Consider the following 27,915-nt stretch of genomic DNA (forward strand, 5'->3'; position numbering starts at 1 on the left):
GCAACCATATGGTGCAAAAAAGTATTTAACTCTATCGTGGAAGCTAACCCACTAAATGTATAGTTAATATACAGTCTATGTTAAAATCCTTACATTTATTTCAGTTGCTCAATGCAAACGTCTCTTACAACACAGTTAATTACTTTTAACCAGAAGATGGTAGCATTTCAGGACTCAATTAGTGCTCTTTGGTAGCCATAATCTTCACATGTATGGCTTTCTCCCAAGTGAGTTTGTGACATTATAGAAATTATTGCAAATTGCATTTATTGTAGAATGATGGTCTTCCTTATAGTATATGTCCTGCAATTGATGGTGTTTGTTACTGTGGAAACTGTGATATAACATACAATAAGTCCTTAGTGATTGGAATTATGTCTGCAGTGCTCCACTTGTGACTTTAAATACATTTAATGGAGAGAATGTTACATTAATCATTATGGTGAATCTTTACTTTTTATGGTGCTTGTTAATATATTTATTATGGTATTACCTCACTATGAACTGCAATTTGTCTGTTAGTGTGTCTTAGTTATGATTATATAACCTATGTTTGTTTGTAGTTTTTTTTTTTTAAAGAATCAGTTTACATAGCTTAATTGCACATTTAGATAAAATGTTTAAAATATGTAAGATTATGTTTTTTCAACTCTGACATTTAAGTAATTACTTATATATAAAATAAATCAAATAAGATAAAAATAAATATTTCAATTTGCAAGAGTCTTTAGAAGTCCTTGCTTTCTGATCAATTTTGTAACGTAATTTTTTTTTTTTATAGCTTAACCATAAGCTATAGCTTTAGACACATACAACATTTGAAAACTGAGATTTGTATCAGGAATGAATTGCCAAGAAAGAAAGAGAAAGAAAGAAATGTCTTCTGAATGGTCCCAGTTATTGCTTTTCCTTATCTAGTGGAGAGTGTTGTTTGACCTTTGTATCTTGACTGTGCTTGCTATCTAATGTTCTGTTTGATATCAGGTCTCTTTTAAATAATTAGAGCCTATGATGTGGCTTTTAAAATGCATTTTAACCTCATATGTATATGACTATTCATAGGACAATTTATTTGTGACGGTGTTACATGTTTTCATTTCCTTCAACGTCTAATTGTGGTTAAGATCCCATGCACAAATCAGATACAACGACTAGAAATGAACTACAGGATGACAAAAGACTTATTAGGCTACTCCAGAAAGTAAGGCATTTCTATCTTAGGCTATGCAACTACAGGGTTACAACAGTTCATTTTCATGCACATATATTGACTGGCAGCTTTGTGCGTACATCATACGTGTAGGCCTATGGGATTGCGGGGAATGAGGGTGACAGCGAACAGGGACTTAAAGCGCCCACAGCTGCACGGACTGGTACTGTGTGTTTTTGTTTAATATAATATTCCAGCTGGGAGTAACTGCGCCTCATTGCTACTGACACAGGGCGAGCCCTGTTTTGCATTTCTTTGTGTTTAAGTGTAGAATGACAGTGTATCTCTGAGAAAAGAGAAAACCGGTCGGAGGAGGTAAACGGGTTCGGGCCTCGGCTGGAGGAGCTGGTGTGACGTAGCAGTCCACCAACACACAGACACACACGCGCACACGCCACCACCACACACCGGCTGCTGCTGCTGCTGCGCCTGCCAGAATCTCAATGTGGGGAAATGACCGCGAGTGACCTCAAAGAAAACGCTGTATTTTAGCGACGGCTCGCATTTCCATTTTATACATAATTATATAAAAAATGCGCGTTACATTTTAGCGTAATATTCTATGGTAAAATACGTTACATTTCGGAAAAGGATACGGTTTAGCTGCTCGCGCTACTGTCTCACTAGCTTGCAAGCAGCGGGGCTAACATAGCTAGCTAAGCTAAAGTAGCCGGGCTAGCTAGTACATTTGTTTTTCCTGCAGATGCTAGGCTAGCTGCTGCCATGGATAAAGCAAAGTCAATGATTGACAAGAAAGGAGCGTCGGGACCCTTTCATGTCAACAACTGTCAGAGCCAGAGGGGGTTTCACGCTAACGGCAGCTGTTGCAGTAGCAATACATTCGGTTCGAGCACCGGCGGACCCAACAGCAGCACGTTTGAGAACATGCATCATCTGCACCGCGGGGACGATGCGGAGTGCAACGGGTCCCCGGCGAAGAGATGCAGGCTACGGAGGAGGACGGAGTCGTTGAGGCGGAGCAGACCCCGTAAGTGTTAACCTTGTGAAAACCAAATGTAATAGCTAGACTCTCGTTAAGTTATTCAGTGTGCTGCATGATCTGGTATGACTTGTTCTGATGGTGGAAGCGGTGGTGTGTTGTTTGTATGAACTGGGGTAAACTGCAACCCTTGGGCTGTGTAATACCGATCACAACCGTGCCGTGTTGTAATGAGAGAGCAAAACCTCCGTTCACTGCCTTATTAACTGCTATTATCGTTTCGATGGTTTGTGTTTCAGATAACAATTCTGTCCCTTCAGGTCTTTTTTTTTTGATAAGATTAGCTAGCTAGGTTGTCAGTGTCCCCGGCTGATTTTTCCAATCTACAAGTCTGCTGTTGTCAGGGAGACACCCTTTTGTTATTATGAGCGTTTAGGTTGAATTTGGTGCGCTGTGATTGGTCGGTTCCCCGGTGGTGAAAAAGCTCCTGATAAGTGGGCCTGGCTTGCCTCGGCCAATCAACACCCGACATTTGCCTTCAGGAGGCAGGGGGACCCCGCCCCCTTATTTGTCAAGTATTTCGGAGGATGTGAGTAAAGATAATCAGGAAAACTTCACAGTTTCTATGCAGAATGTAGAAAAGTCTCGTTTTATTCAGTGTGTGAAGTCTCTTTAAATACCCAAGACTGACTGAGGCCTTCTAAGCTCTTCTCTAACAAACGTGTCTAATATCGTTTATTTGATTTTTCACCTGTGAGCTGATATTTTGCCTCACAATGAAGCTTATAAGTGAAAAGAAACCTGGTAAGTGTGAGCTGATTTGTGTTTCACTGTATTAAGAAAGCCTATTAAAACAAAGAAAGGATTTAAATGTCTATACTCATTTTTTTTTTCTTTAGGTGAGGTTAAGTTTCTCTTTAAAACTTGGAATTAGGCTATTTGAACCAAGATAAAAAGGCAAAGAGTATAATCTTGAATACATAAACATATGTGCTGTTATGCTTTTGCAGGCAGCTATATGGTCTTCATGGCAGGGAATTTCAGTGTCAACTTCCTCACTGCTCCTTTTCAGGGCTGTTTAGTCAAGCCCCAGGGTTTGTTGTGGCTGTCATGGTTAAACTTGTTCTTATGCCGAATTGTTTGGAGGGAGACCAGCTGCATGTTTAGGGGCCTTGTTGTTAAGCCATCTTGTCAGCATTCCTTAAATCTATCTGTAATTGTGTTAGTGAGAGACAGAGAGAAATAGTTGTAGACATCCTTTTTAGTGTCTACTTTCACATGTGTATATAACTGAAGCTTGCATATTACTGCATTAATCAGAATCAGAGCTGGCCAATAGTTCAATTTGATCATTTATTGTCTCCCCGTATGATTTCGTAATAACAGAATTCTCCTATTGAGATTTTGTGGTTAATCATTCTAATGTAAAAACGAATGATAAGTTAAGTTTCTACCTACATCTTTCACAGTATGAGAGCTTCGACACACTAGAGTAGACATATTTTGAAAACAATGAGATTTTATCCAGCAAAACACTAAGAAATCATTTGACACAATAGGCCGAGCATTGGATCAACCTTTTACTAAGGGAATATGGATGCTTAAGTAAATAAAGCAACCTCTATATTGTGATAATGTTGTGGTATTTACTATTATTTCAAATCACTTACCCATAATCAGAAGCACTTTTTATTTTTTTGTGGGTGCAGTTCTTTATTCATAATGTGGCTCCAGCTACAAGGTGGAAATACTGTAAATTCAATGTTAACTTAAGCACCGGCTATCTTGTTGCATTTTCTGGCTATCTCCTTTCCTTTCTTTTTTCTCCTTTCACTGATATTTCATTAGTAAGTTCATTTGTAAGTATGAAAAGCTAAATAAACCAATCTGAAAACAGGAAAATTATCATGAGAAAACTCCACCAAACAAAAAAATTGACATTCTTTTCATCCAGTGTAATACTGTATGGTCTGTATGGTGTGATTATGGATGGACAAATAACTGGAGAAGTGTGATGTTGCAATGAACATACAGCTGATAAGGCATTGATCATTGGCCGTGGTTGCTGTGATGCTCAGTAGCCTGAGAAAGAAAGGCCCCACACCAGAATTGGACCAGATTACGTAATTAAGTGGACATTTCATCAGTTAACTTTGAAATGTCCAGTCAAAGCGCCCCTGGTTTATAGCTGAGTTATCCTTGGATGGACGCCAGCCGTCCTGATAAACCCAGATAACCCTCTAAGCCTTTCCCTTACTGAGGGCTGACCCTGGAATGTATTCCCCTCGGGGATGTGATTTTTCACTTTTGTCCTCAGATTTTTTTTCTAATCAGTGTTTGAGGTGGTTGGATTGGGGTTATTTTTGGGTAACACTGGCTGCAGTACCCCAGGTTTACACCAGAAGTAATTTGGCAGCAATTTTCATTGACTGTTCCAGAATTTAATGCCAATTTATTTTAACAAGCAGGCCCATTTTCAGCTCTTTCTACAGTTTCTTTTACACTTCTTTTATATTATTTTTCATTTGAAAAACCCAGCTGTGATTTTATCATCTGTTTTCATACCAATGTTTAAACCAGACAATAAATACTTTACTGAGTGAGTGAATGTGCAGTATTTCAGTGCAGAGCAAAACTGCTTTATTGGACAATTTGGCACACACTGTTAAAAGTTAAAGTTATACCATTACAGTCACACTGTATGTGGAGTTATGGTTAGTGGTCCGTAGTGGGCAGAATAGGTGGATGGGCAAACAAATTGAGCTTGGCAGCCCAGAACAGGGCTGGGTACTGAATTCAATACTTTTTACGCACCGATCGAATTGTCTACTTAGTAGTGAGTATCGAAAAATGCCTTGTCATTCAATACCAAATTTCAATACCAAATGTCTCATCAGCGTCAATTAGCCAATAAGCATGCAGCATGCTTTTACCAAGATCTAATAATGTCAAAACCATAATAGTGGAAGAAAGTGGAGGAAACTTTCTCTTTTACCCGTGTACATGTGTCGGTGAGATAAGTGGCTTTGAAGGAGGTTCAAAGATTCAAAATCTTTTATTAATCCCACAATGGGGAAATTCACACTGAGGCGTGTTGCACCATCACATCTACTGTTTGGGGTCCCCTTAAATAAAACCAGAAAGCTCAGAAGAATTAGTAGGCTTTATTAGTATCAGTATTTAGAGGGGTTGTGGAAAAAGTGCTTCTCCCAACAAAATTAATTTGATATAGACACACAGAAAGACCATTGTAAGAAGTTAGATTTTATCATACTGCAACTGCACTGTTAAATGGAATTGTGATTTGTGCTACAGATATGTTGAAAGAAGTTTTACATGCAGTTTTAGCAGCAGTTTCTACAGCACTAATTTGCAAGGCCGGCAGTTGTTTTTGCCCAAGCTTTCAAATAAATCTGAATAGGCAAATTAATGCAATGTTTGGTCTCAGTTTTTGAGAAATTTTGACTTGAACAAAAGTGTGTGACTCAGAGTTTTGACTAAAATTCACATTGAGTTACAGGGTGTTATAATGTAGGAAGACAGGGATTAAACATACTTTTCTTGGAATCTCTATAGGGAGGGATTTCATAGTAGTTCAATTGTTGAGACTAGGCTTTGGCTGCCGATACAAGGTGGTTGTGGGTCGGGGCTGGAGCGGTAAATTTGATGGGCAATGCTCATAGAAAATGAACATTTTAGCTATTGAGAATCATAGAAAAGTCATAAAATGTAAAATTAGGACCTAAGTTTAGAACCCTGGGTGTTTTTTGGTAAAATTAGGTGGTGAATTTAAACATGTTTAATTCAGGGCAATGAGTACAGTTTCCAGCTGATTATAGTTTGAGTGTAATTTAGTCACAGATTAACTCCCAAGATAGATATGGGTTTGTCAAAAAGGTCTGCCGTAGGTCAAGTCAATGTTCTACCACTTCCTGTTGCAGATGGATTCTGAACAGTGTGTGCTCACAAGTTTCTGTAAGGGTGTAGGTGATTTGTTTGGGGGGAGGGGGGCTTCTGTCCTCATGTTCTGATAAAATAGAACTATACAAATTACTCCTGGTGTGGGAAATTCACACACATCTAAAGTGCGATGTTAGAACCATTTCCTTCTTTTCACATCCAATATCCAATAATAGTGATTTTGGTTTTTGGTGTTTCTTGAGAACTGTAACTCGTATAACTTATGTTGTCAATTAATTGTAGCATTGACCGGCATGAAATCGGCATATGTCAGACTGACGTGAAAACCGTCCAATTCCGGTCACTGGCCGGTCTATTGGTGCATCTCTACCTAGTAGTAATAGTTGCTGGATGGCCAGTAGAGGTAACTGCTGTAGTAGTAGTAATTCTTCTAAGGATTATTTTCCTGGAACAAGGGAATAATTGGCTTTTCTGCTTGAAAAATCACATAAATAATAAAAATAGTTGCATATGCAAAATACAATGTACTACTTCAACTAATATATTTTCAACTTCCTCAAGTTCAACAGGCCAAATTCAGCTGCAAAATCTAATGTTTAAAATTCAGTGTTATCATCCTGTAACCCAAGGAAAAGCAATCTATTCTAGAATCTAGATCGGTAGTTTGCCATAGAAGCTGCAGCCAACAACTATTTTGTCTGCTATTTCATCACTAAATTCACTTTTTCATGCAAGAAATCAGCTGTGTAGAGTTTGAACATGGGCATTTGTTCCGATGTTGTCGGACTTGAGAAGCTCCAGTCTGATCCGGGATTGCTCGCTCGCTGGCCGATCAGTGATGCTCACTAAGGCATGGATACCCGACCCGAGGCCGGGTTTGGACAGATATTTAGAAATTATGGTCAAGTTCGGGTCGGGCTTGGTCACAGCGCAGTAAGACATTTGTTGTAAAATGATGCTGCGGCTCCTTTAAGAGAGGTGTGTGTGTGTGTGTGTGTGTGTGTGTGTGTGTGTGTGTGTGTGTGTGTGTGTGTGTGTGTGTGTGTGTGTGTGTGTGTGTGTGTGTGTGTGTGTGTGTGTGTGTGTGTGTGTGTGTGTGTGTGTGTGTGTGTGTGTGTGTGGTAAGTGGGCAGAAGAGAGATAGAGAAAGAGGAAGCAGACGTGTTGTAGATGCAACCGGAGCAGAGTTAGTGGTTATTCATTTTCTAACGTCGGCCCTGGAGGTAACGAGTCTCCCCTGATTTTCTGACCACGCTCGGAAACAAAGCAATCAGGGAAGGTTAACACATTGAACATTTTAAATTAAACAGCTTATTAACGTGCGCTTGTTGCCCCGTGTGTGCTGATGCGCTCATCTGTTGACATTTCCGAATACCTTCCTACAGTTGCTTAATAAAAAAGGGCTTTCCACACAAAAACTTAGCGTCACTAGTATGAGGAAAAAACTATTTGATTTTAACTGGGTCGGGCTCGGACACAAATTTATTAATGCCTGTCGGACGCGGGCCGGGCTCGGACAGAAGAATTTGGCCCGATCCAGACTCAAATGCTCACAGACCCCCCTGTCTGTCATTAGACTCATGGACAAGTTAAGTTCCTCAATCGTTTGTTTAAATAACAAAACAAGCTAAGAGTAAGAGTGAGTCACATGATAACAAATTTTGCTGGACGATAAATTGTCCCAGAAATTATTGCGATAAACGATAATATTGTTGTTGAGAGACCAATTTGCATCTAATGATAATGGCGTAATAATGCAGGTACACTTTTTCAAAGATCAATACACTTTTATTTCTAAAGAATATTTAACACTGGAACTGGAAGACATTTTAAATATCCACAATATGTCTTTGATCTCCTTTAGTATGTCGTCTTTCACGCTGATGTACAGTTGTGGAATTGACGTTTGTGACACGCATGTTCTCCCAGGCAATTCATAGCCTACTGGCTGTCAAAAGTTTGCTGCATTCCTCGAGTGTTTGTGCGATAGACTACAGACTCTGTACTACATTTTACAATTATTTAACACTAAATATTAAATTTAAATAATATAAAATTAATACATTTAATCTATCTATATGGCTATCTGCCACACGGCGAGTAAATGTTTGTACCAAAATAGTTCTGTTTTTCAGTCTTCATTTTGGCGAAGGTGCGGCTTCTGCTGTTCTCTGCGGGGGAGCTTCGTAGGGCGGGCCGACACACACACACACACACACACACACACACACACACACAAAACACACAACAACACACACACACACAAAAACAAAAACACACACACCTCTGACATACTTTCCACACTGGTCCGCGGACAGCTGTAGGCTTGTACCGTTAATGTTCTTTGCATTGTCGGACACATGCAGCCACTTTCCTGAAACTGCTTGTATGTCCGGACAGCGTCTCCAACCGCTCCACCTGCAGGTTGTCAGCTGTGTGTTTTGAAATGAAAGGGAGAAAATGGGACCGAGTAACACGGTTGATATCGCTCATATACTTTTTAGTTTTTTGACGCCGCTAACTGCAAAGTGCTGCGGGAAACCCTGCCCCAATCTCTCAAACTAGCGTTTTCTTCTGTCTCTGTCTCTGTCTCTCTCTCCCCCAGGAGTCCCGCTTCCACAAAGACCATGCGGACTGACAAGAGGGTTCACTCGCTACGCTTAAGGAACCGAGAGTTGTCCTCCAGTCTCTTTGGTAGAGAGAGACGAGAAAAACAAACAAGCATGCAAATGGAAATTATCGCGGCCGGAAAAATGATCGAGCTCATTTTTTTTATCGTGCGATTAATTGATTTATTGACTATCGTGACAGGCCTAGTAACAGACAACACACACGCACGCACACACACACACACACACAGAGGACAAAATATTGTTATGCTTAGTAATGAGTGCATATTATTATACCCACTATATGCACACAGTGTTCAGCTGTATTTTTTGTCTTATCACATAAGTGTGCTGTGCAAGTGTTGTTCTTGTCCTGTTGCACACAAACACCAGGCCTCTCTGGTAAACCTGAGATTAAAGGAGGTCTTTTAACAATTGGGCGCTTAACAAAAACAGTTGCTGCTGATAGTTTGAAATTTGAAAAGTAAGCATGGTGGAAAAAACATGCATTTATGAGGCCTTCTGCACTTTGTTATTTAAGTCAGGCGGTATACACACATATACCGTACCTTCCATGTGATTAGTGTAAGGCACAGGTGTGTTATGCCAGAGACCTTTCACCTACATGGATACAAATCATTCCTCACCCCCCAACCTTGCTCCTTGCCACACTGACCTTTAGCTTAACACATTGCGTGTGCATGATGTTTGTGTTTCTGTCTGCTTTTTAAATAAAACCCCCCTGCACTTTGAGGACTTCAGGACATTCAAATGTTCACTTCATTGCATGGATGGATGTTTGAGGGTGGAGCAGCAGTGCTTAATTAGTGACCTTTGGGCAGCAACACTTGACGTCTCTGGGGGAGTTACATGCCTTGGTTAAGGAAACGTTGACAGGAATCTGCTGAGGGACCGCTCCATTATAGTTCCTGGGTTTTTGTAGAAGATGTATGTGTAAATTTAGCCACAGGGCTTCAGTGAATGAATGAAAGAAAGAATGTAGGCCAGTACATTGTGTTATGTCTTTTTAGTCGGTGTGCGGCCACGTTTCACTGACTTCCAAGTGACGGCAAAGAATAAATATTTCCCCTGGTGTCATGTAGCAATTTTGTTACTGTCATTGTTTTTTTCCACTGCACAAGGGAATGATGATGGGAGAGATGCAATCAATAAATCTCGAGTAGACTAATGAAAAAACCTGTCAAATAGCTTGGACGTTTGACTGGTTGTCATTTAATAGGCCTCAGGTTACAGGGATACATGTTACATTAAGAATGCTGCTGCCATTATTTGTACGTGTGAAATTTCTCAAACTCAATATTTGATTTGAACAAAACCTCTTCCTCATGCTTTACCATGACATGCCACAAAAAAAAACTGAAACCACAAGCACTCATCAGGAAACATCATGCTGTTAAATTAACATTTCCTCCCCCTCTGAATAGATGTGTACCTTATTAGTATTGATTATAATGTCGAGAATTAGTGTAATTTGAGGAATTTCCACTATGACATTACATTTTAGTAAAGGAAATGTGCAGTTTCTTGGCACATACATGTATAATAGTTTCAATTTGTGACACAGCATTAGCATTGACACAAAATACTGTCTATTGACTATTTATTTCAGAGAAGAAGCCCTGATTTGTGGTACTGTGATGTCGAAATAGAGACCTTTTTAGATATTTTATTTTATTTAGACCATGTCATGTGCTGGTTGAGAGTGTGTTTTTGGCTGAGGCTGTGAAGGGAAATGTGATTGTCACTTGAGACAGACACCATCATGTTCCTTAGTTGGCCTCTAACAGTGTTGCTTTCCATTATATCAGAGAAGAAGATCATATTTCTTATTCCAGCGTTTCACAGTTCTGCCTTAGCTTTGGTGCTTGTTATAAATCTTTACTTCTTATGGCTTCAAGGATGCAGCACCTGACCTCAAAACATTAAAAAGACAAAAAGATCATTATCAAGCTTCCTCTTTTTCCAGTAGTTGGTTTGAGTTATGTATCTGAGATTAGTGTTCTCACGAGTGGAAAATATAATTAAGTAGTTTAGTTCAATATCAATCTGTGAATTGGTTGTTTAAAAAGTCTATTATATAAGCTCTATTTCAGTTTATTTGACCTATTATTTCTTTTAATCAGCCAAGGGAATTTTCCAGAGTGGACACACAAAATCTCTGCTTCTCAGTTCATGTTTACAGACATTAGAGCAGGTCAGTAGGTGAGAGGGGATGGTAACAAAAAGTCAACCAAACAATAAATGAGGTGATAGATGACCCCTGCTATAATGTAACCAAACACCAACCACTGAGAGGTGGCAGCAGCAATGGTGGTGCTCGCAGTCATAAAGTTGGTTTCAGTTACGGGAGTACTACAGGATTCAGTGACCCAGTGCGCAAAAGTCTTTCACAAAATACCATGAACACCTTAGTCTATATCCTCGACGTTCTACTTCCGGGATTGCTCCGTTGCTGGCGGAAATTCCGCCGGATTTCAATCATTTAGGCTTGATGCCTTGGTCTTCCTTTGTGTTGGCATTTTAAACTCTGGTCGATTTATGAGGACTACGGTTAACCTATTCTCAGATCTCTGCAGGGTAAATCCAGACAGCTAGCTAGAATATCTATCAAATCTGAGTTTTCTGTTGCCCAACTAAAACAACTTTTGAACATACACGTTCCACCAAAACAAGTTCCTTCCCGAGTCTATTTTGCAGCGGCACCGCGGCTTTTCCCGGTGCTTAGCACCGCCCAAGATGATTGTGATTGGTTTAAAGAAATGGCAATAAACCAGAGCATGTTTTTCTCCTATCCCGGAATGCTGTGTGGACTAACCAGACTCTCCTCGGCAGCGCCGCGGTGGAGGAAGGTCTGGCAAAGCGAGACTATGAACACTTTAAATTTATAATATGTAGAGAGTATCGCTTACTGTTTACTGTTTTACAGCAGTTACGTTCTGAAGCATAAATAAGCACATCCACATTTTGTGTGAATGCAGAGCTTCATCCTGTCTGTCTGTATGTGTAAACTTGTGCATCAGTATGAGGCACCAAGGGGCACGGAGGTACCTGGGAATGAGAACTGGCTGTACAACCTGCACACTGTTATTGGCTGGGGGGGGTGACACACCCATGTGAGGCCCAACGACTATTTGCTGACGCCCATAAACCTCACGCACACAGAAAAATAAGAAGAACAAAAAAAATACAAAGGGCAGAGTCTCTGCAGATACAGACACCGCCACACACTTCTAGTGGGTAATAAGTGATGACTAAGAGGGATTACGTCTATACATTGCTATTCAATAAAATACTCCATATTATCATATAATACAGATCAATACAACACCACCACATACTATAACACACTTTTAACAAAACATATTGAGCATTAAGAGGTGCCACTATGGCAGGAATAATGTATTAGATGTTATACTGTTGTCAGGTGTTAATTACTATGTTAAACTTCAAGAAAAGAACAGGAAAAAGGATGTAACAATTTTTAGTTCAGCCCAATGTTGTTGTTAAGGAATTGTAGTATATTATACACAATGCTGTCACACAGTCACTGTAAGTTTATCACATGTGATGAGGATTCTGTTTACAGTATCATCAACATGTGATATGATATACAATAAACACTAGATTGAGGGTTGTTTAAGTTCAAGTCAAGCACTTGAAGGTTGTAACTTGCTGCTCATATAGTATATACCACCACTGTCTATCATAATGACTGTTAGATTGTTAATGCTACCTTACTGTATTTGGACAGCAAAGACAGAAGTAGCACAAATTGCGAACAGCATTACAAGCTAACACCTGACATCCCAAACTCAAATTTGGTGGCTCTAATCTAAAAGTGGACTTTGCCTCAATAAGCCAGACTGAACCATTCAGTTCCCTTCAATCTCCTTATCATCATGCGAGGGCAATGCTGCAAGCACAGAGAGGACCAGGAAAGGTTAAAACGTCACCAGTTATACGCAAAATTAATCTATTTTGATTTGTTTCATAATTTTTCAAGCAAAAATGCCAAATATCCCTTAGCTTCAGCTTCTCACATGTGAGATTTGCTGCTTTTCCTTGTCGAATGTGACAGTAAATGCAATATTTTTGAGGTTGTTGGTTGGTCAAAACAAGACAATTAAAGATGTTATCTTGGCCCAAAGAAACTTTGATGGCCATTTTTCACTATTTTTGTGTTTCATTTCATCACCCATATGAGCGGTTTCTTTTGTATGATTTAATGTTCATTTGTGGAGTAGCATGTTTTGCAGTGTCTGGGTGGCTCAGTTAACTCTGGCCTGTCACCGTGCAGAAAATATTTGGATTGAACATTATATTGTTGACAACTGCTGCTTTCCACAACATGTTTTTAGTGAGTGTGTCGCGAACAGTGGAACACTTATAAAACGTTTAAAGGTGCCATAGGTAGGATTGTGAAGATCCAGGACTTACCGGAAGTCATTCATTTTCAATGGAAGCTGGCTGCTCTCAGCTGCAAGGAGCGTCAAATCTGTCGGCGTCGCGTTTTGGGCGTTTTGAGCGTTTTGAGCGTCCAGAGCGTCAATCAGAAAGTTGAACTTTGGTCAACTTTATGGTAATGAGCTATGACGCTGTTCAGCGGCAAGCAGCGGCAAACTGCAGCAACCAATCGGAATATAGACGTCCTTTGCGCTGGCTGATCCCAGAGAAACATACGATGTAAACTTTTGTTCCTACCAAGTCATTAGTTCCATGAAAATGGAGGAAAAGCTCATAATCGCCGGTGCTGGGTTCCCCTATCATTTATGATATGACATTGTTTGCGTATAGGGACCAGTTACAATTACCTGTCGGTCACATCGTCTCTAAACAGTCCGCATCTGAACAGAGAGCGGTGGATTTTTGCAAATCGCACTACAGGCTGTAGGTGGTGCCAGAGGAGCCAGATTTTCTTTTTTAAATTACCTGCTTCATGTAGTTCTACTCGAACATAGGGTCAGTTTCAGCAAATGACAGAAAGTTAGTTTTATAAGTCTTGCCTACTGCACCTTTTAATGTTTCAAAGACTAAAAGAATGCTGAGTGTCCCTCTCTAATGTGACCCTCAGTAACCTCACTGTCTCACCATGACTGTCACAAGGAAAGAGCACAACATTATGAAACATTTGCCTTCCTAAACCAGAATAACCAGATATTTGTTACTGCCAGTGCAAAGATAAGTGCAGGTGGCTTCTAAACATATGCATAGCTAGAATAGAATCTTTCTGCCAAAGGTAAATACATTTGATAGGGGATTGTTGTTAACATTTTGGAAACAAGTGTTCTCTTTAACTCTCTCTCTCTCTCTCTCTCTCTCTCTCTCTCTCTCTCTCTCTCTCTCTCTCTCTCTCTCTCTCTCTCTCTCTCTGTCTCACTTTGACTTGTTATTTTTAAATTTAGGCTTTTATAAACTCAAGGCAACTCCACTGTCACTGTGTGACGTCTTGTCCCCCAATGTAGCACAACTAGACTTTATATTATATTTCTTTTTGTCATTTTGCTTAAAAATTAAGTGCAGATTAATTTTTTTTTTTTTTAAACAAATTCAAAAGTAAACATTTCAGGTCTAATTATCATGTAAATAAAGCTTTCTGAATTGGACTGAAAAACCAAGAAAGGCCGATGTACTTCTACGTCTAATATAGTAGTTGCTTTGTGGTGCATTGAAAACATCTTGCGTTATCAGATGTCTTCCATCCATGCCAGTAAATCTTACTTTAATTGAATTAGATTGATCGAGAAACAAGAAGCATGAAAAGACGGTAAGAGGACCGGGAGAGGGAAAAGAAAATAGAAAACTGAGGGAGCAAGAAGGGAGGATAAGTAAGTGAAAAGGGATGAAGCCAAAAAGGAGATGGAAAGAGAATGAGGAAGAAAGATAGTGTGTATGAGAACACCGTAGAGAGGCTGAGAGACGTAGGTAAGCGAAAGAGAAAATAGGAGGCTGAAGAGACAAGGAGAAGAGGAGATGATGGAGGAGGAGGGTTGACTGTTTCCATGGTGATTGTGGCGGTGTTTTGTTTTATATAGCTGGTTGTGCTGAAAGATTTTTGTTGAACTCAGCAGCTGTACTGCATGAACAGAAAATTTTTAGGTCAATCATTGGTAAAATAAAACCATGAAAAATATCGATAATAGGGAAAAGAATTGATTTTAAAAATCGTTGCCAAAAGAATCACGATACATACGATTTTCAGACAGTTAATATCTGTTGATTAATGGACAAATTGTTTCAGCTCCACTCTAGTCTACAGTGTAGTTCCACACACTTCACTGCTAAGCCATAGAAATACAGAATTACACTGACTTATATTGAATAATTACTAAATAGTTATCTTTTATTTCTTTCTCTCGGTCTGTTTAAGGGTCACTTAGACGAAAATCATTGAATCAATGTTATTCTCTTAGCTGTGTTTAACCTGGTTGGGAAGACAGTCGCCATTGAGGGTTGGATGATGTGCGTTGACCAAGCGTTGACCAATTCAGATAACAAAAACATGATCAGTAACAATATAATAAGTTTATTTATGATCACATATCAGACATTGTATGTACTGTATTTTGGCTGTTAGCATAATGACACCTCTTTATTCACAGGTACTTTATAACATGGCTACTGTCTGCTTTGGTCTAAATAAATACATTTCTGTTGCCTTGACAAAAGTAAAAAGTCTGAAAACATGTATTTCTTTGCATCTTAATAGTCATCTTTAAAAAAAAAAAAAGAAGTGATTATTAGCGTCAGTCAAATCCTGTTTTTTTTCACTTTGGTATGTAGTATGTGTTGTTTTTATAGGTAAAGCAGTTAATTACAATCTTCTCGTTCACCTCTCTTAGCCTTCCCCTGGTTCGGTATGGACATCGGTGGCACCTTGGTCAAGTTGGTGTACTTTGAGCCAGTCGATATAACTGCAGAGGAAGAACAGGAAGAAGTGGAAAACCTCAAGTCCATCCGCCGCTACCTCACCTCAAACGTGGCCTATGGTATGTCTACACACACACACACACACACACACACACACACACACACACACACACACACACACACACACACACACACACAACTGGTCACTCCCATATACTTGCATCTGTTAACTCACTTGTGTATCTAAAACAGGGAAAGTCGGGTCATGGACACTTCACAGGAAGACAGCAGGATATATTTTACAGTCTGTGTAACTATTGGATTGCATAAGATTGATAAGGTGTTTTGTTCTTGACTTCAGGTTCAGTTATTATTCATTAAACCAGATCATTCACCTCAAAGGTTCTGAAGCTGAACAACACCACATTATAAAGAAATGACATTTTTGTAGGTCATAAAAGTGCTCCGATAAACTTTGACCACAGCTTTTCGTAGAGTGTGTGTGCACAATTTATAAATCCACATGAGTACATCCGGCCAGAATCTAGTATAGTGTAAAAATAATTCCTCCCTCACTCAGGTAAAACAGGCGTCCGTGACGTCCACCTGGAGCTGAGGAACCTGACCATGTGCGGCAGGACGGGGAACCTGCACTTCATCCGCTTCCCAACGCAGGCCATGCACCATTTCATCCAGATGGGCCGTGACAAGAACTTCTCCAGTTTGCACACAACACTCTGCGCCACCGGAGGCGGGGCGTACAAGTTCGAGAATGATTTCAGAACAGTAAGGCCAGAGAAAATGTCAGCGTTAAGAAAGGAAAAGAAAAGTTACCATTAGCATCTTTCTCACTGCAAACATTTGGCTTCTGATAGAGCTGCAACAATTAGTCGATCGACAGAAGATTAATCTGCAACTATTTTGATAACCAATTAATCACAAGTAATTTTTAAACCAAACATGGCAAACATTTGACAGTTCCAGCTTCTCAAATGTAGGAATTTGTTGCTTCTCGTAGCCTTACATTATACAAAATTGAATGTCTTTGAGTTTTGGACTGTTGGTCGGATAAAACAACATTTAATTACCTATTTATATTGACCAAATGATTAAGTAAGAAAATAATCTGCACATTAATCGATAATGAAAATAATCGTTAGTTGAAGCCCCAGTTCATGCTAACTAGGACACGTAAACAGCTCTGTCGCATTTAAAGTATACAGAATTAAAGTTCTCACCAGTTATAATCTGATTTGAGCAAAATTGTCCATCTGTGTCAATGTATTTGCAGTTGATTTGAGTTGTGTTGAGGTTATCTATACATTTGTGCATGATTTTTGGAAGTGAGCGCATTTGTTATCTGATATCTGTCTCAGTGCCTGCTTACCTGAGTTCATTGACCCTTTCTGCAGTGCAGTAGGATCAATGAACTCTCTCTCAGCACTGCAGCATGAACTGAGCTGATCCAAGACCTTTTGCACATGTGAGTCTTAAAAAAGTATTTTACCGCTAAAAAGAGGGTGTCCTCATAAAACTGGGCTGCTACTGCTGTGCACTAGAATGGCGCATACATTTTTTTTAAATTGGTGCTACATAGCCAGAGAAAAAAGAGAAAAGGGGCTGTGGTATTCCCTTTCGCTCAAAAGGCAGATAACTTACATCTACCAGATTGCACTGCGCCGCGCCGGGGGGGTGGGGGGTCTCTCTCTCTCGATCCGCTTCCATACTCTTTGTGTCTGTATGCGGAAGTACAATCTGTAGTTCCAGCAGGCTTTCGGCTGGCCTGTGAGTAGGGACGTCTGGACACTGGGAGGAAAGTTTACCAACATTATTAAGTATCCATTTGAAGTGCATTATATAATCTTTTACTGTAAATCATCTCAAACAGTTACAACCCGTTTGATAGTGTTTTGCTAAAATAGTGTCCTCCATTTGTGCTGCAGATGGCTGACCTGGAGCTGCTGAAGCTTGACGAGCTGGACTGCCTGATCCGCGGCCTGCTCTTCGTGGACCGGGTGAGCTTCAATGGACACCCAGAGGGCTACTACTTCCAGAACCCATCAGACACCCAGAGCTGCGTGAAGACGACCTGCACCCTGGACAACCCTTTCCCCATGCTGCTGGTCAACATCGGTTCTGGGGTCTCCATACTGGCCGTGTACTCTGAGAACAACTACAAACGGGTGACTGGGACCAGGTGAGGAGGGTAGATAGACAAATGTAAAAAAATAAAATCAAGTGCAACTACAACCACCAGCTAAAATCTGCAACCTCACAGCAAGCTGCCACCTACTACTATTACTATTACTATTATAGTGACCTGGTTAACTGAAACATTGGACTGAAATTAACGGCACTAAAAAATGTTAATGTTGGGGAACAAGGCCTAGTGTAAAGGGATATATTTTGCATATTGTTATCAACTGGGCCCAAAACCAATGAAAAGACAAAACTAATTTGTTCCACTAAAGTCCACGTCGAGCCCAAAAAAAAAACATGTTTTGAACTTGAAGTTGTTTTGCATGCATAACATGTGCAAAGGGTGAAGGTGGCTGAATACTCTAGCTTCAGTAGATCCGGCAGATAAGCCAGAATCAGCTGTTTGAATTCCAGCCGTTCATTTTCTTTGGTTACCTTGTGTACTTTGCTACTTGCGTAATAGTAGCAGTTGATTGCGATTAGATAGCGAGCTGTTAAAAACGGTCGGAAGATCAAAGAAAGCCCCTTCCAGACATAATGAGAAAAACTTGGTTTGGTTATTTTACATTTATATTTTATTTAACAAGCCTCCTAATTATCTGTCACAATTTCTTTCTTTTTTTATCAATGCTGGGCAAAGGAAGATTATTTAGTATTATTTCAAAACAACTGTCCCATATTCATATGTTGAATTATTTTGTGTTGAATTTCTTTTCTCTTACATCCACCCAGATTTTTATATGTGTATTTTGCATCACGTTACATACAGGAATTAAAAGTTGTTTAGAGACGTTAGAGGTCTGGTCTGCATTGCCCAAACAGAATGGTGGCGTAAGAGACTGAAGTACTAGGAACAGATCTTAGAGCTGAGGACAGAAGTAGATAGGAATTTTATTTAGTAAAGTAAATCTTTGCATAATTAATTTCAGACAAAAAAACAAACACATCTTCAACACCCCCTTTTTCCCTCTCTCCTCCCTTCTCATATTGTCTCTTTCTCCATTTACTTCCTTCCTTCAAATCTACTCCTTCCTCTCTTATTATCCATTCCCCTCTTTTATCTTTCCTCTTTAACACTTTTACTCCTACCTCTTGCTCGTTCTCTTATTTTAACACTCGTGTTTTTCACTTCTTCTCCAACTCTTTTTCCTCTGTTATTGTCTCCCTCACACAATATCTCTGGCTTTATCTCTTACCTATAGTCTGGGAGGTGGTACATTCCTGGGCCTTTGCTGTCTGCTGACGGGCTGCGAGACATTCGAGGAGGCGTTGGAAATGGCCAGCAAGGGCGACTCTACCAACGTGGACAAACTAGTGAAAGATATCTACGGAGGAGACTACGAGCGCTTTGGCCTGCAGGGCTCTGCTGTCGCATCCAGGTGAGTGCAGAGGACAGAAATACACATACCAGCAAATGGTGTATGAAATAATAGCTGACAGGGTACATGACACACACACACACACACACACACACACGCTTTGTCAAACAACTTGTTTACTGTTGTTCTGAAGGTTATTAACATTTACAGAGGCTATTTGGTTTTTTTTCTTTTTCATTTAATTTGTTAAGAGTTCATCAAACTTAAATAGGTCTGTGCATTTATGTTTACATGTAAAATGACAGATCTTTTTTACATGCTGTGTTTCTTATGGTCTGTTTTTACAGTTTTGGCCACATGATGAGCAAAGAGAAGCGAGACAGCATCAGTAAGGAAGACCTGGCCAGAGCCACACTGGTCACCATCACTAACAACATAGGATCCATAGCACGGATGTGTGCTGTCAATGAGGTACACACACACACACACACACACACACACACACACACACACACACACACACACACACACACACACACACACACACACACACACACACACACAGAGACACACACACACAGAGACACACACAGGATCCTATCACCCAACACACAATTTCTGTATGTGCTTCATTTTTACCCAGGTTTGTTCTAAATTACAGAGGGACATTTACATAAAAACTGTTATGCTAACTATACTGTATGGTTGTTGCTGCAAGATGTTATGTTTTATGTTTAAAACTTAAACCCCTAAAATCCCATCACTGGTGATGTTTTGAAACTATTTGGTGAATGCTGATGAGTTTCAAATAATTGTGGGATTGTCGGTGCTAATTGGAACCACATCAGCATCACAAAAATAAAACCACAACCAAAAGTGGTTTAATGTAATAGTGTATTACTTTAATGACTGAAATGAATAAGTAAATGGTTAAATGAAACAAAAATGAAACGACTGTTAAAGCGGGATTTGAAAGTTTTTCGGTGGCAGCAGTTAAACCGAACTCAAACTTGCTGGTTTCTGGAGTCTGGAGTCTTTCTGTGTGCTGTGAGCTTCTTTACAGTGTTGCATTGTGGCATGGCGATCAAGCAGCATTGTACAGGGCTATCACTGCACACAGAGCTGCAGCAAAGACGCACACACATTTCCACCAACCGTAGGATTGAGGGCTTATATTGATGCAATGGAATTAACCAATTGTCCTGTTTTGATTTTAATTATCTTTAATGTTCCACTAGCTGCCTAGTGAAGAAGCAAATTATATATTTCCATGACACGCAAGAAAGGTTTAGTTTTTTAGTTTTTTTTAAATTGGTAAAAAACTAAATTTAACCAGCATTTGGTTGGTTGCTGATTCGTTAGTGCTCCTAGACTATAAGGCGTTTTTAGTAGAGCAAGAGATTTACTGGTAACCAGTTGATCAGCTCTCCAGCACCACCATGTGTTGAGGAACAGGTGTTGCATTCTGAACACTACTTACTGATCTGTTTCAGGTTCTTTTTTAAATAATGTATGACCCTATCTTACTTTTATTTATTAATATGTTGAAGGACAGATTACATTTTTTTTATAATATTATATATCATAATTATGTGCCATCAGTGTATTCTAAATGTACAGTAACATTTGGCCTTTCACATTTTCTTTTTTTCTTTTTCGAAGACTTTATCCAACTTTAATAGAGTCAGTGGTAGAGAGATGACAGGAAATGAGAGGAAAGAGAAACGGGAACTGACATACAACAAATGTCCCCGGTCGGAAGGAAACTGGAAACGTTGCAGTTCAGGATCGGCCCTGGGCCACCAGGACACTCCAGCCTTTCATATGTTCAAATGAGGATTTATTTTGTTGTTGTTGCTTTTGACATAGTTGTCACACACATAATGGGCCTAGATTTTTCTGACTTTTTTAATGTCTCTCTTCGTATCAGAAAATCGAGCGTGTGGTGTTTGTTGGGAACTTCCTTCGTATCAACACAGTGTCCACAAAACTGCTAGCCTATGCCATGGACTTCTGGTCTAAAGGACAACTAAGAGCCCTTTTCCTGGAACACGAGGTGAGCACTCAACTAATGAACTATAGGATGGATTTAACCGAGCTGTGGATTCCTAGTCAAACCTGAAGGAAGTCAGGGTGAAAACTCAAACCTCCTTTTTTATTTTAAAGCTTTAGTTTTGTTGAACTAAATTAAACAAAACCAAATATCATCCCAGGCATCATTAATAAAAAGTCTTCGTTTTGGATTCCTGAAACGTGCAGGCACTCAGTAAAACTCACATCATACAGTATGTGTAAAAAGTGTATGTGTGTTTGCACCAGGGTTATTTTGGAGCTGTTGGGGCGCTGATGGAGCTGCTCAAGACAACAGAGGACCCGTAAAAGAAATTATCTTGTGACATCATCAACCCTCGGCAAGACGATGTCATCCACCCCTGAATGCTGTGATGTCATCAACTTGCGATGCTGTGACGTCATCAACTTTTGATGCTGCTGAAAGGTCCCGTTCACAGAGGCCGCTAAGAGACACTAAGAGAGACACAGAAACTGAGAAAAGCCATTTTAATAATTTAACACTTGTAAATAATGATAACCTCTAACTTTCATCTCCTAAACTTCCCAAACAGAGTCCCCCTATCATAGAGGTTTTAATATTGTAATCTTTAATTTATGGTTTCCTGTAATCACTCTGTTGATTCCTGTAATCAGCCCTGTGTCAGGAAGCACAGATTGAGTATTTTAGTGTTTTTTGTCACTATGTATTTGTGTGAATAGCTACTGTAGCATTAAGTCCTGGAGGCTGTGGTTCCACGGGCAACTATTTGTGCAACACTATTTTAATTTAGGATGTCTGCACAGAAATTAAGTTACTCTTGAATAAGTAATTGGGCATTTTTACCTGCTGGGACTCAAGATTTTGTTTTTGTGACCACATAAACATAATTTGACCAGCAATGCCTCCTGCCTTCAGCTGTCAGTGTGCAGACAGTCAATGCTGTAAAACCATCAAGACCACAGATAGTGGTCCCCCAGCTCCAAACTGCAGCTGCACAGCAGTTGTGACAGCGGCTAAGGGTTGGAGGCAATTTGTTGTTGCCTGTTTGTTGCACAAAAACCTGCCCACAACAATGCTACAGTCTTTTAAGGAGTGCACTGAAGCCAAATCCTGTTGAGATTCGTACGACACCTGCCTCCTTCAGCCTAGATGGATAACCTATAAACAGTCTTTGATTCTTTCTGTTTCTCACTGACTGCACATGGCCTTTGCTTTTTGTGTGTTTCTCCTCCATCTGCCTACATGTAAACAACATTAACAACACCACATTGCCACTCATGCATACCTAACCTGTTGAGTTTAGTGTTAGATGACGGGACCAAGACATTGTCTTTCAACAGATGGCGCTACAACTGTGCCCGCATTGTTGATTTCTGTTAACTAGCATCACCACAACTACAGTTCAGGACCCAGTCGGCCACAGCGACCTGTGTTTGTAATTTGTGAAATACTTTGGGATTTTTGTAATCTCTGTAGGGAATCATCCTTTCTTTTCTCTTACCCTTCCCGATCTGTCAGCATTACTTCAGGAGAGTGGAGGCCTGCCTTGTTTGGATGTTGCAGTGTGATTTAATGAGGCGGCCAGGCTGAGCTAACACAGGCTGCGATTAAAAATGCTCCATGTGAATCCTCGCATAAAAAGGGTTCAGCAGTAGATGCAAATGCAGAAGAATGGTGTCATCTTTTGGAAGACAATGGGAACCAAGATGCTTTTAGCCAATAGTTGCCCCTCCTGTAAAATACACTAATGCATATTTTCCATCAACAAAATCAATGTATCTACTGTAGATTAGACTCTGTTTTTACTGTATAATGGTGCAGATATTGTGCACAACAGTTAATGATTTATTCTGAAAGTGCTGCTGGGTAGGTGCAGTTTTATTCCCCCACTTTGTACTCAAAAACAATGAGAAAAATATCATAGTAGTTGGCCAACATTTCCCAGCTACAACCCCAATTATCACTTTTTTTTACCATTTCAGACTGTGTGCTTCATTTCAACCATGAAAACCTGGGGTATTGAACATGCCCAGGTCCAGATTGACTAACTTGTGTTTAGAGGGAAATTTGCAGAAGATCAGAATTAACCACACTTATGCAAAAGATAGAAGACATTTAAGCGATTTTTTTTTTTTTTTTTTTTTTTTTTTTAAAAGAATGTTGTATTTACAAAATACTAATAGTTCAAATTGTAGTGAAACCATGGCCTGAGATTCTAGGATGGAAACCCTTCTTGCTTGCCTGAATTACCTGTAATCCTGTTATGTTATTATGCATGACAAGAGGCTTTGTCATGAGTGAGCTTTCCAGTCATCGTTAATTAATTATAGAATTATTGCATCATAGCTGTTTTAGAGAACCATGGTGTAGAGTTTCCTGTAATGTTTCCTGTCCCAGCTGGGACCTTTACAGCCTTTTATCTCTGTTTATTGTCCAAGCAATTGAACAGTAACGCTGAGTGGTGCGGTCTCCACTGTCCACTGCTTTACATATTAAGTACCACTGTCTACATGCCTTTACTCGCCAGCAGAAAAACTGTGCTCTTTCCCTTTTTGGTTTTTTGTACTCCACATTATTTGTTGTTAAAATACCTCCAAGCAAACACTACCAACACTTTGGGGTGTGTTAGTTTTCTGTGTTTCTGAGCCTGATGTACAAGTGTACAAGGAGTTTTATATTTCACCTACAGTAATTATAACAAGGGTGAAATCCTTATCAGTTATGTTGCAGTAATGTTAGGCAAGTATTCTGGACGTCTCATTGACAAAATTGAGTGATTGCAGTTATCTCCTCTTCACCTTCTAACATACCCTTGGACTACACTTTGACCACAACAAATAACATGTTTGCTGCTATTCAGTTCTTTTTGTGTTAATTTCTAAACAGACAAGACAAAGGGCAGTTTGATTCTAGGCTACGTAGTTCTTCGAGAGTTGTTATTTTAAGCTGATGTTTTATCCACAGGAACTCACAATACACTAACATTTAAAATTTTTACCGTTGAAGCAATTGTGTTTGCAAATTATAGATTGCACAGAATCAAAATAGATGAGGGTCCTTTTTTGTGATTTCCAATTTTTGTTTTGTCCTTTTTAATAAACTTATCAGGTAACAGAATACAGAATAATCACATTTTTAAAGAGCAGATCCCCTGCAGTTGATACAAACCAAAAGTCCAAAATTAATATATATCTACCATGGATACTTTGATTGTAATAGGCGTTATTAACTACCAATTAGCTTCAATAATCCAAATACCAACATTTATGCAAGAGTTACGAGTAAACCTGTGGTGATATACTTTTAAAGTAGTATTGTTTTAAAAGGAGTTTGGAATTTCGCAAACCATTTCCTCTGGAAACATTGAATCATCAGTGTGTTCGATCCTGCTTTTTTTCAGCTGCTATGACGCTGCAAATTTTTTTTTTTTTTGGTTTGTTTTCATATTTTGCCTTGTTCCAACTCATGTTTGGATGATAATAGTGGCCTCGACCTGTCAGGTACCACTCAGCTTTAAAATCAGGCTGGTGTTGGTTTATTTTGTGCTACCCCTTCTTCTCATCTGAAAACCCCAATCCGTCGCCTTCACTGTGCGTTAGCCTTGTTACACCAGTCTGTGCCCTTCAGTTTCCTGTGTGATTTAATTTCAATTTCTTACCTGCTGTACTTCACCTCCATGTGTTTGTAACGTTGTGAATGCAACCATCTTTGGGTTTCACTCTTGCTTTCTGTGCTCGTTTTCTTTGCCATTGTACTGTAACAGAATATTCGGTGCAGTTAACACCCATTCACAGTTTGAATATCAGATTGTGGCATTCACAACTCACCTGTTGGCCCCGAGTGAGTCTTCTTATGAGAGAAACATTAACTTGAACTGCAGTGGTTTTAATAATAAAGTTTGATCATTTGAAAAGCCACAGCATCCTTAAGGCATCACTGATCATTATTAATTAAATGAACTTGAATTTTAGATGTTTTGGGCAACTATTTGGTTTGGGAACATTTTTCAAAAGGTATGTCCTATTACTATTTTTATCCTTTGTTTTTGTCGCAAGTAGTAAGTAATAGTGTGGTTTAATGTGTTTTCCCCTTGTGATTTGAATATACTGTTGTGAAGAATTTCTTTTACTTTTTTTATTTTTTGTTTTGTTGGCACAATAGAACCAGTGTGACTGTTTCCAGAAATGTAAATCCCTGCTATCCTGCTCTGTCAGGCTGAAGAAGCCTTATCAAACGTGGTGATTTACAGCACTTGAGTTGTAACTTTTTTTAAACCCATACCGTCACTGTCCCGCAGAGCATTTTATCTCAGAACAGCCCAAGTAGAGCATTTTATTCTGTTTTAACATGTTACACTATGCTGTTTTAACATGTGGCTCAGTCCGGGTGTTCATTTTAAGATCAATGACATGGGTTGGAAAGTTGTTCATTTTTAAAGTGTACCTGTATGTCCGCGGTGACGGTATAATTGCAAGTTATAACATCATTTTCATGCTCAACTAATCTAAAACAGTTTCAAGCCAGAGTTACAGACTGTCATGGCGATCTCATGCGTTCAAATACTTGTAGTATTTTTGTACCTAACTAGTGTACTAATTTACTACTGCAGCTTCAGTATTTTGGAGAACAAAAAAAAGGAATAACACTTGCTGGAATTGAAATTCTTCACATAAAGCGTGTTGTTTTCAGCAACAACACTCGTGAAACGCATTATTTAAAGCAGTATAACATCTTGCACTGTAGTTGACATTTTTGTGAGGTTTTGTCCTTTTCACACATTTTCTGTGACTACAACATAGATAAGGGATGAGGCAAGAATTTGAGTAAATTAGCTTTTAAGCCTAGAGTTTCTTCTGTTGTCATGAGTCAAAAATGTGGGTGTTTATTTGTTTGATGACGGTCTGAGTTGTGAGTTTGGGTTTTAAACCTCAGTAACACTTTGTTTTTCGGGTTCATTTCCCACTGGGACCACCTGTAGTCAGATCAGTATGCGTTTCTCGGCACTGCAAGGAGCTTTGGCTTAAAGCGCCATCGAACGGCAAATGCCATGTCATCCATAGTGAAAATCTAACCAACGGGCTATGCAGTAAATCATCCCTCGATCCCTTTGTCCATTTTAACAAACTCACCTTTTTCACCCCCAGAGTTAATTTCACTTGTTTGTAAATGTTAAAAAAATATATATATATATATATATATATATATATATATATATGCAACCCTGTTAGTTTGCCCCTGTTAGAAATCCTGTTTGAATCTTGACGGAGAGAGTTTCTCCTCTTGAAGTTTCTGTCCTGCTGATATAGTTGTTAACACTATTTAAGATGGATGCTCGCAACAGGATGGTTTAGGCCGAATTACACACCAAACTGAGCGCACTGAGTATATTTTTTTCAGTGTGATCTGTGTGACATAATCATACTTATCTACAGCTATTTCTGAATGGTTCTGTCATGGCGGACCCTCATTCCATCCAAACTGCTTGTTGTTGGATCAAGGGCCCTGGTTAATTTTTCATCTTGACAGTGTTAGTTCAGGATAGATATTAAACTGTAAACACCTTGTTGCTGTCAAACCTCACTTTGCAATACTAGTCACGGTGACATAACCTTCTGGCCTGCTTTATACCCCACTTTTCCTCAGAGGCTGTTAATCTGGTCAAACATCCTGTTGTGTGAACACATCCAGCCTTTACAAACTGTCTTCTGGAATGCTTGACTAGCAGGACGGACCTTTTCACCCTTGTGTATTTGATTGTACAGATTTTGTAAATAATATTAATATGATATATTCTACACCAGCAATCTGTCCGTTGATTACGTTGTTTCAGCTGTTAAGGGCCTGGCTTCCCAAACATGACTCGGCAATTCATTTACAGTCCCAATGCAGACAGAAGATGAATTGAGACGAACCACTTTTCTCTGCAGTTTTACCAGAGCTGTGATGAATAGTATTAGCAAATCCTTTTAGGAGTCTGTTTTAACCTGCTTGTGGTATATGATTGATGAGATTTTCCTCATTAGGACTAGATACATGTCTAGATGTTTATCAGTGATTGTCTAAAATACAATGGCATACAATGTACATGTGTTAAACCCACAAACTGGATCTATTTTATTTTTTACCTTTATTGTCACTTTAAATAAAATGTTCTCAATTGTATTCAGATCCATTTGACTTTGAATAAAAGTAGCCATGCTAAATAAGTCATATTTGGGATTGAGAAGTGAAGGGGAAATGTGGTATGTTGAATAAGTCTTTAACTGGCATCGATGCTCTTGATGTCCACAGCCAGGATGATGATTTTCTGCTTGCTAGATTTCGGTGCAGGTTTCACATTGGCTCTTCTGTGATCTGGATCTGGGTGTGAAAGTTTTGGGAAGCCAAGTGCTGGTTCTTGGTGTCAGTTCTTCTGCTGCTTTTAACTCCGGTTTGAAAACATAAAGGGTTAGAAAAAAAGAAATTGAAATTAAAAAAAAATAATAATAATGGCTCCCTGCCTTGTGCAATGCGTATGTACTGAAGTGAAGATATTTCTTTTTTTCTACAAAAGGAATTAAACTAAAACTGGATGAAAGATATGTGTTCTGGATGTTTCTTTACTCACTTTGCTCTGTTTATGAAAAGACATAAATAAACAAAGAAAAAGACAAGACAGAAAATAAATAATAAAATAAAGAAAAATAGCAGAAGCAATGACAGTGATTTCCTTTAAATGATTTAACATGGTTAAGTGAAATTGTATAAGTTTGTTGGAGCTGAAAATCCTACAGGAA

General features: G+C 39.3%; 1 protein-coding gene across 3 annotated transcripts; it reads left to right on the forward strand.

Annotated features, from left to right (window-relative positions):
• Nucleotides 1–1,473: 1,473 nt before the first annotated feature.
• pank1a (pantothenate kinase 1a) lies at nt 1,474–27,716 on the forward strand. Of its 3 annotated transcripts, none has more exons than XM_039783111.1 (8): nt 1,489–2,198; nt 15,541–15,687; nt 16,149–16,354; nt 17,512–17,765; nt 18,970–19,146; nt 19,434–19,557; nt 21,017–21,142; nt 21,406–27,716. In XM_039783111.1, the coding sequence occupies exons 1-8, from the start codon at nt 1,934–1,936 to the stop codon at nt 21,463–21,465; spliced, it is 1,359 nt and encodes a 452-aa protein (XP_039639045.1). In that variant the 5' UTR covers nt 1,489–1,933; the 3' UTR covers nt 21,466–27,716. The 3 variants fall into 3 exon arrangements, with proteins under 3 accessions (XP_039639046.1, XP_039639045.1, XP_039639050.1); XM_039783116.1 differs by lacking the exon at nt 1,489–2,198 and adding an exon at nt 2,747–2,954; XM_039783112.1 differs by lacking the exons at nt 21,017–21,142; nt 21,406–27,716 and adding an exon at nt 20,749–21,002 and having other exon boundaries at nt 1,474–2,198.
• Nucleotides 27,717–27,915: the final 199 nt, after the last annotated feature.

Source organism: Perca fluviatilis, chromosome 19 (genome assembly GCF_010015445.1).
Source record: "Perca fluviatilis chromosome 19, GENO_Pfluv_1.0, whole genome shotgun sequence".
NCBI lineage: Eukaryota > Metazoa > Chordata > Actinopteri > Perciformes > Percidae > Perca > Perca fluviatilis.

What these genes read in the sequence shown, in the direction of transcription:
- pank1a (XM_039783111.1), top strand. Translation starts at nt 1,934, where the DNA reads ATGGATAAAGCAAAGTCAATGATTGACAAGAAAGGAGCGTCGGGACCC. An exon ending in CACCTCAAACGTGGCCTATG is followed by an intron (nt 15,688 to 16,148) that starts GTATGTCTACAC and finishes TCCCTCACTCAG; the next exon opens with GTAAAACAGGCGTCCGTGAC. An exon ending in TCGAGAATGATTTCAGAACA is followed by an intron (nt 16,355 to 17,511) that starts GTAAGGCCAGAG and finishes TTTGTGCTGCAG; the next exon opens with ATGGCTGACCTGGAGCTGCT.